This window comes from Dermacentor silvarum, chromosome 7, assembly GCF_013339745.2.
Source record: "Dermacentor silvarum isolate Dsil-2018 chromosome 7, BIME_Dsil_1.4, whole genome shotgun sequence".
NCBI classification, from domain to species: domain Eukaryota; kingdom Metazoa; phylum Arthropoda; class Arachnida; order Ixodida; family Ixodidae; genus Dermacentor; species Dermacentor silvarum.
Window position 1 is genome coordinate 18282756 of NC_051160.1, and position 9174 is coordinate 18291929.

At 46.5% G+C, this 9174-nt stretch overlaps 1 protein-coding gene across 2 annotated transcripts in view; it reads right to left on the minus strand.

Annotated features, from left to right (window-relative positions):
* LOC119457644 (B-cell lymphoma/leukemia 11B) overlaps positions 1–6098 on the minus strand; it is a 509436-nt gene extending 503338 nt beyond the window's left edge. For both annotated transcript variants that reach the window (XR_007467732.1, XM_037719277.2), the window contains exon 1: positions 3980–6098. Coding sequence is in view for 1 of the 2 variants with exons in the window: in XM_037719277.2 (XP_037575205.1) it covers positions 3980–4031 (52 nt within the window). In the remaining variant the exon portion in view is untranslated. The remainder of the gene's footprint in view (positions 1–3979) is intronic.
* Positions 6099–9174: the final 3076 nt, after the last annotated feature.

Genomic DNA, 9174 nt, shown 5'->3' on the forward strand with positions numbered 1-9174 from the left:
CATGAAAGAAAACACCGACAGCGTATACATTTTATCTTAAATCTTTCTCCGACTTAAATATTAAAAGTGCGAAACAATAACAGAGCTCAAACCTGAAAATGATGCAATTTTATTGGCGTGGCTGTGCACTACCTACGGGAACGGTCCAGGAAAGAAGTTTGAAACATATCCGGATACGGAAAAGTGCTGGTAAAGTCGCTAAGAAAGACGCTGGCTTTGTTAAATATAATCGTCGTTATGCAACTCGGCGAGCATGTCGAGCGCCGCAAAGCACTGCTGGCTTGCGCGAGAGAAAATCGCAAAGGTGTTTTATAACACCTTTTAATGCGTCCGCGCATAAGGAGTGTCAAAGTTGGGAAAAATGTATGTGTTGGAAGTTTGGGTTTTCGTGAGTTTTGGGAGCGCGGTGTTTTTACATCAGCGTGCACCTCTGCGCAGCCTATCAGCGCTCAGATAGATACCTCCAAAGTGCAGGAAGAGGCTAAGATAACGTCGCTTTTAAAAATCTCAACATATGCTTTAACGATAAATTCCGTTTCTGAAGTTCTATGTTAAAGTCAGGCGTTGCTACAACAAGCGCTACAACCTACAGACAAAAGCGAAGTTTATTCGGACATTACGGAACGTAAATCCACAAGAACTGCAACGCGTTTTTTTTTGTATTTTTTGTTTTTCAACAGCGAAAAAAAAACACTTATGCAAACAACACATCAATGTACTCTCAGAGCTGGGCCACGCAGGACCCCACAAACATGTTGCTACCGCGGAACAACATCAACATACCTTGCACGCGCGAACAAATGTTAAAAAAAGTTGCTCCCAGTTTAAAGAGATTTAACAGCTATCTCTAGTGTCCCTTCAAGTGGCGCAAACTTTCCGTCCCACAGACGCAGAGAATATACGTATATTTCCTGGAGCGCTCCTTACCCGTCGACACGTCTTTTCGAGATCACCGAGTCACGAACGCGTTTCGCTGTATAAACAAACCTGCTCTAGCCGTGAGTGTTATCTCAACTCGACCCCATAAACGACAGCAAGCGTTACAAACGTTGGCGTCAGAGGAAGTTATATATTCCAAGCTGCAATTTTCTTCGACTTCATTAAAGCCGATAGCGCTTACTTGGGCTCTTTGGGCCGTTTTACTAGTCGGCGGTAGCACTTTTTTACTGCCCATACACTGTAAAATCGGGTACACCCTTAAAAGTGAATGAGAGAGTAAATCGGTCTATAAATCCCTCATTTACACCGAAAAACAGAGAACCATGGTGTTCTGGTTCTCTGTTTCTGGATGTAAGGGTGTGCGTTATAAACAGACTTACACTCCTGACCTTTAAGAGTGTACACGATTTTACAGTGTACAAAGGCTCCAATGCAAAGGGCGCGTTATACCGGTGTCACACGTAGACTTCTGATCGCGATCGGGGCCGATCCCGATCGGGCTTCTTGATCGCGAACAACAATGATTGCTGCTACACCGTCCAACGATCCGGATCGAGTTATTATCGCCTGCTGATCGTCTGCAACTTTCATAACTGCATAATGCCTTGGGTACAAATTCAGATTTGCAAGATATGGTTAAATTCGGACAATATTCAATTTTACAGCTCACTATTGCCGATAAAAGGGTTCTTAAACGTTTTTTATTGAACTGCCTTCCCATTTTGTTTTTAGCGTTTTAGGAGTACCTGCGCTCGAGGGCGCAGACGTCAGCCTGCGATCGCGATTGACGAATCGCGATTATCCGGATCCCGCAAGATCGCGATCCCAAGTGACAGTGTAGCAACACTCAATCTCGATCAAGCTGAATCCGGATCGGCCCCGATCGCAATCAGAAGTGTACGAGTGACACCGGTATTACTCTCGTGAAACGGAGTTGTGGGGCACGTTCGCCAAACGCGCCCTCAATTTTATATGCATTTTAATAAATTCCATCTCTATGAGACGCACGCGCTGTCACGAGCTTATGCTACCAGCCACAGTTGTGCTGGTTAGCAGGTGTGTTCTCTACGAGGTTACGCAATAAAATAACGAACGTTTACGTAAATATCCCGACTCCACGTTACCAATATACGCCTTTAAGTGTATCATTCCTTTATGAAAGTGATTAGCTTTATAGAAGCGTTCCTGCTATTCGTTTACATTGAAAATCATCGCCGATGGTTTTCATGCAGTTTTTTTTTTTTTAACTTCGTATGCTTACGTTTAGTTCTCCCAGCAAACCGAACAAACCACTGGAAGCGAGTTTGTACAGCCGCAATCATACTTAGCCCAAACACATAAAGCGCCTTTTTGATTCTATATGTATGCTCCGTGGGTTACTAGTGATTGCTAGATCTTTTGCCTTGAATTTCTTATAGATTTTTTCCCAAAACACTTAGCGTTTGCTCCTTACAAACTACTTTTATCCGAGTTAAACCGATATAAATGTCTCTTCTGCGTTCGCGTTAAGTATGACAGTGGCGGTACATACATGCCTGCAAGAACGTGCGAATGAGCCAGTTTTGAATTTACGTCGTGGGCCGCTTTCCAGTGTTATAGCCTGTAAACGTCTTGGTTCTGGGGCATATCGATGGCTCACCCAAGAACGAGGACTCTCCCCTCACCTTCTTCCCAGCGTCGGGTAGCAAACCCGGCCTTCCCCTCTGGTTAACCTCCCTGCCTTTCCCCTTTTCTTCTCTCACTCTCTCTCTCTACTTGTACTATGTACACAGCGCTTTGCTTGTAGACGATTCAATGATGGCTTTTCGTGGGAACAGATATTTCGAATCATGTTAGTGTCGCATAGTAGTATATTTATGAAAAAGTAGCAGGAATCTCGCAAAGATAATGTCATTCACCCATCTCTGGACAGTAGCTCGTCTTGGCCTTTTATATGTTCGTGAGTGTGTAGGACTGTGTACTGTGGATTTTTGGCCTTTTAGGACTTTGTTTCTTTTTCCTTTTCTTACTACATATACATACTTTTTTACACTGTTGTTACTGCTATGCTAAAAAGAGTAGCAGTCACTGTTATCGGGTGACTACACCTGTTCCTTTTATTTTCAGTTTCAATAAAAAATCAAAAGACAGTAGCTCGCCGTACTTCTCAGCCTTTGCCTTATGATCTGTAACATGACCATACTGTGTGATGTTTATATGGAACGCGCATCATTGCCAGACGTAGAATTTACGAACACATTTACTTGGCAACACGAAGTGCACCACACCATAAAGAAAAGAAAGTACGGCGAGAAACACGGAAGACCACCAAACTAGACGTCGTGACGCACGTGTTTGTACGAAAATACCAGACGATGAGCCAGTAATTCCAAGTACCAGTCATTCAGGGTGTAAAAGCAGCAGTAATTCAGGTGTCACAACGTGAAACGTGCGCAAATACCTCTCTTTGATCCGTATAGTTACTAGGCATGATTGTATTACCTTACCGTTGCCTTCTCACGTAATGTAATGTGTACGCTTCTTTTTAATTGACAATATAGTGCGCATGTATTGTCAACACAATATTGTAGCGTTACTACTTGTGTTCGGAATATTACGAGAGGCTGCTGAATTGCATACTGTCATCAATGCCGTACCATACTTTGCTCGGTATCCAAGCGACATTGCGCTGTTAGCCAAGTAATATCAGTTATTTTCTGATAGTGGGCCCCTTTCGTTTTATATACAAGAATAACGGACGCGTATGGTCTGTGCAGCATTGTACTAGCGTTCTTTCTAATTGTGTTTGGCAGTTCCGAGAGGTTGCTCAGGTTTCTGGAGAAAGCAATGTTTCACTATTTGTTGTTCGCTATCGAAGCATTATTCTGCGTTGTCTGCCAAGTAATATATCTACCTTCGTGCACTGATTACACTGTATTGGTTATCTTTGAGGTAGTCAGAAATGGTCAAGCCGTCCAAAGGGCCTTTGCCACTTAACCCCCTTTTACCCTTATCTCAGTGACGTATAGAATAACGTAACATGATATGCAGTGACACTTACCGGTAACCGAGCGCTTCCTCGGCTGGGGCTTGTCCTGTTTTCGCCGTGACATGGCATCGGCGTCGTCCAGTTTGGCGTCGTCAACCCCGGAGTCAAACAGTCCACACCGGGCGCGACAGCCGAACAGAGCCCGTGGCCACTTCAGACCTGGGCCGAGACGACCTCAAACTCCGCTTCACACAGAAACGAACAAAGAAAAAAACAAAAAAAGCTTTTTCACACAACCGCTGTCACCGTCGACGACCTTTGGACACGTAACATCGACGAAGCCGATGGAAGATGCGAACCCTCGACGTTGTCCACACGAAGACGATCTCGCTGGAAAAGCGGCGCGAACATCCAATCCTCGTATTCGCCGTATCACTGAGTCTTCGCACCGTCACGATGACGTCAAACTCGCCGACGATCGTTGAAAACGGACAGAGGACCGTCGTCCACTACGCGTTCACTTCTGGTGTCGATGACGACGCAGTATGTCCGGCTGCGAGCCGTGACTGGCGAAAAAATTCGTGGCCGTGGCACAACGTCAGATTCAGGGTTCGATATTGGCTCGCAGACTTTGATGATACGATTTCCGTTGTTTCACTTTTGTTGTTGTTATTGTTGTTGTTGTTGTCGCCGTCGCCGTCGTTTTACGGGTCGGTACTAGACAACCTCGATGTGACGTCACCGGTATTAGTTCGAATTCTCCGGTCGTCTCTGTTCTTTGTCACATTTATTTCGTGTTTTCGTGTCAGGATTACGCACTATCCGAACTTGCTCGAATGAAAACTAAAAATAAAGCGTACAAGGTACGGGGCAAACAAAAACCTTCTTCCGGATTGCGTCGGGGAGGAGGTTGTCACAAGTTGAGTGACAGCTTTTTTTTTTCTTTTCTTTTTTGTAACGTTCGGCGGGAAAGGGTTTCTTTCAGCGGCGGTGGAAAGGGTAAAGGTATAATGGAAATGAATGCCGGCGTGGTAGTAATTAGGGTATAACGCGTTTTCTTTCCTTCTGTTCTTTTTTTTTTTTTTTCGAGACTCCCAGGACGCGCTACTAACACGTTCGTGTTTTTCCGGCCGCCCCCAACTGGTATGTCACGTGTGGGAAAACTGACGTACGCTATTCAGTCGTCGCTGACTGTTTGAAAGAGATTGCAGAGCCGGGCCAGGTCGACAGCTTCTCTGAGGGTTCGCAAGATTTGTGGGCACAACTTCGCTTACGTCGCTCTTTTCAACCGCCGAACGCGGGAGAAACGAACGTTGAACCGCCGACGACTCGAGCGTCCCGTTAGTGGATGAAGGAAGAAAGGAAGGGTGTCTACGAAAAAAAAATACCGTCGCAACCCTCACTCTCTCTCCCGCCTCGGCAAACCACGGCACACAACAACCACACCGACGACAACGCGCTCGCCGCGAGATGATCCCAACACGAATCGTTGCCGCAAACACAAGCGACGCTGCCAGCACATCACACTCCGCGACGGCGACAAGAATCACTGGGATGTCACTCGTTGTCGGTGCTGTCACACTCCGGATCGCACCACCGAGTAACGGAAACACACACTGGCACCACGCACAACACCGACGACACTACTGCAGACGATCGAAGCAGACGATTTTTTCGGCGGCATCGTCTGCTAAACCCGCCGCAGCGTCTGCTACGGTGTCGTCTGCTACGGCGGGGCACACTCCAGGACTCCGGTCCGCCGCGCGGTCGCCGCGGGCCCGATGTAGTAAGCGCGCTCGAGAACCACGTTGTTGCCGCCGGCGGCGCTTCTCTTCTCCCTCGGACACGATGGGGGGACACACACGAGCAGCAAACCGTCGTCGTCGACGCGGACGATGTCGCGCACAACGAAAGGGGGAGGAGTCGATCGAGAGACTCGGAAGCCGAAGAAACAAAAACTAAAAGCAAGGCACTCCGCGGTGCTGGTGGCGGGGGGGAGGAAAGGGCGAGGGGAAACAGAAAAACAAAGCAAAGAAACAACACGAGCACGCACGCCGCCCCGGCGCGTCCGTGTCTCTCGCCGGGCTTGTCCGCGAGCTCGCCTAGGCTCGCGCGCGCTCAACGCGGTCTCCTCTACGGCGACTCGCCGCTGGCTGGAGCGTTTTTCGACCCCCCCCCCCCCCCCCACCCCTCGCTTTTCTTTTTTGCTTTTTCCTCCCCCCACCCTCAGGCCTAACGCCGTGCTTCTAGCCACGGCAGCGGCAGCAGCAGCAGCAGCAGGCGAGCCTTCCCTTCTCCACCGTGCACAGCGAAGCCTCACTCTCTCTCTCTTACGCCGGCGGGCCGCGGCTGGAAGAGAGAGAGAGAAGCAGTAGAAGGGAAGAGATGATGGAGAGGAGGAGTTTCAGTCGCGGGGACAGCGGTCACCGCGAGTGAGGCGCGGACCGCGCGCCCTCTTTCGAGCGGCGGCGCGGCGGCAGCGGCGAGCGCGTTGCCCAGGGGCGGTGCTTTTGCGGCTAGCGCGCCGCCCGGGAGGCCCGCTGCGTCTGACGACGACGGCGACGTTCGCGTGGCCGACGAAAGCGCCAGACGTTGTCGTCGAGCGTAGCTACGCGGGCGACCGACCGACGACGGCCGCTGATGTGACGTCTGATGCTCCGTAATGCGTAGATGTTCCGTTACGGCTGCTGCTACTGCTGCCGCGGCCGCCACTTTTGCAGAGGCTTCTCTAATTGCGATCCCTCCCCCAGCTCGGTCATAATGTCAGCGGTCACGGAAAGCGAGCGGCCTGCACGAGTGTGCAAGTAGCGAATCCAAAGCCGGTATACGCCTTTAATAGGGTGTGTGTCATGACAGCTCGAGGCGAAGTGCGTGCCGTGCTAAGCAAGCGTCGTGCCTATGAACGGACGCTGACATGTTAGCGCACCGCGTGATAGGAGGGCACCACGTGCTGCTGTGTTTATGTTAGAATATCGGCTGCCTTCTCGACCGTAGTTCGAGGTGTGCCGGGCTAGCTAATCGGAGCTTCTACGAATAGTTCGCGTTTTAACAACACCGCCTAGATAGCTATCTAGGTGGTGTTGGTTTTACGCGTTCGCTTGTCTAAGGTAGTCACGAAAATAATACACAAATAAAAACAAGACGTCAGTCCACAAGTCATGTTGTGGAGTAGCGGGCAACCCCTTGTGTCACTTAGTAGTAATACAAAGGGGGTGGGAGGGGGGCTGGTGATAGTTGCAATCCTATATTATAGAGCAACGACAAGAGCTTCCGGTTAAAGAAGGAATTCCTATATTCACATAGTACAATGGAGAGGAAACAGACACAGGCGCCGGCACTAACATCAATTTTCTATGTTAAAGTCAGAGTAGTCTAGAAAAAAAAAAAAAAAAAAAACCTGCCCTACCCGCCAGAACATAGCTGTTTTGATAAGTAAAATCGAAACCGTAGTTTATTGAAGCTGTAATGTAGTGTGACACTAAGACAATTTTTTTTTAAACAAGAATTCTGAAGCTGGGCTGTAAAAAGTGCAGAATTTTATGTTAGGATTCATCATGAAGCCTAAAGTCTACAAGTGTTGATTCCAATGAGTAATTTTACAAATGTCTGTCTCTTGATTTTCTTTTTCTCTCTTGCTGTGACAGGTAACTGCTATCAGAATCGCAGTTTATGGCATTGCCTGCATCAGCGCTCGACAAATATTTCATCTTTGAATACGTAGACTTGCATTTGGGCATCAATTACAGTGAGACGTCGCGTCTCCTTGGTGATGTCAAGTTGTCAGCCACATGGTTTCACAAATCAAGTAATACGCTTATTAATCAAGGATAAGACTGAATAAAAGGACTCGATGTTGTAGTTTCATAAAGAGCCTACAGCACGGTCCACTTTTAACGGGCACATCAAAAACTTATTTGTAATATTGTGTTGTTTGGACTGTTATGTACGGGAGCGCATGCATATGAACAACCTTATTATTTCATACACGATACTGAACATGAAAATTTAGAGAGAGAGAGAGAGAAAGAGGCAGAGAAAAAGAAACGGAAAGGTTGGGTCGTTAACCAGGTTGCACCTGGTTTGCTACCCTACGCTGGGGGAGATGGAATAGGGCAGAAAAAAAGAAGAAAGGGAGAAGGCATGGAAGAAAGGTGATGCACCCGCACACATATAACTGCGTTCATTGCGCAATCACGGGCGGTCGCTGAGCTCCGTCATCTTCAAACATCAAAACATCTTCGTCTCTTTCAATTTCTAAACAAAAATCTATAAAAAGCCACCTTTTGAATAAATAACCCCATTTGATATGCATTCGTCTATGGTACCTTTTTAAATGGTGTTTGTAATTAGTTTTATGTGATAATGATGCACAATTGTTGTTAATGTAACTTATATAGTTACACTGTTAGCATGAGTTCCTGTTTCTTGATTAAATTGCCGGCTTTTCAGATAAGACAACTTTGTTGACTTGCACTGATACTTTGGCTTTCGATGTCTTGCTGAAATACTGATTTTGCTGCTCGTTTGTAATTTGCTTCTTTGCTTGCGTCAATTATGTATAATGGGCACCGGTACGATCGGCTGGCCCTTTTTTTGCATATTCTATTCCTGTAATTATGTTTTGATAAACACAAATAAACTTGAACAAGCTTGAAAAAAAAGGTAGTAAGAAAAAAATATTCTTTTAGGCAGCTTGACGAAGCTCTCACCTCCTGGAACTTGGAGACGGATCAGAATTACGTCACCCACTTATCGAACGATACCTCATTTGACAGACTACATAAGATTCACGAAGGTCTGAAACTGCGAAAGATATAATCGCACTGAAAACAGGCACGAAAAAAACAAAACTTTGTAATGAATACCTGATTCACATAGTTCGCATGACTCATTCCATGGTACACAAGTATTTTTCTTTTTTTTTGCATAGCTCACCGCGACATAAACAAACACTGCACAAAGAAATGAATAAAATACACAGTAAAATCCGAGATCAATATAATACTATATAAGTTAATTGGTTCAGTGTAAAATGCTCTACATTTAAATCGTGTTCATAGAAATTATTTTATGCCCATGGATGATGCAGCATAACTTATCTTCACCGTATTTAATTCAGCTGGGATGCGCTTCCCAATATTCGAAATGTCTGGTATTGTGGATATGCGTGTTTAGATTTAAGCTACCCAGAGTGCGTAAATAACGAGTAAGTTGTTTCATTTTGTAATGCCGTAAAATCACGTAAAATTATAAAGTAAGTCCAGACT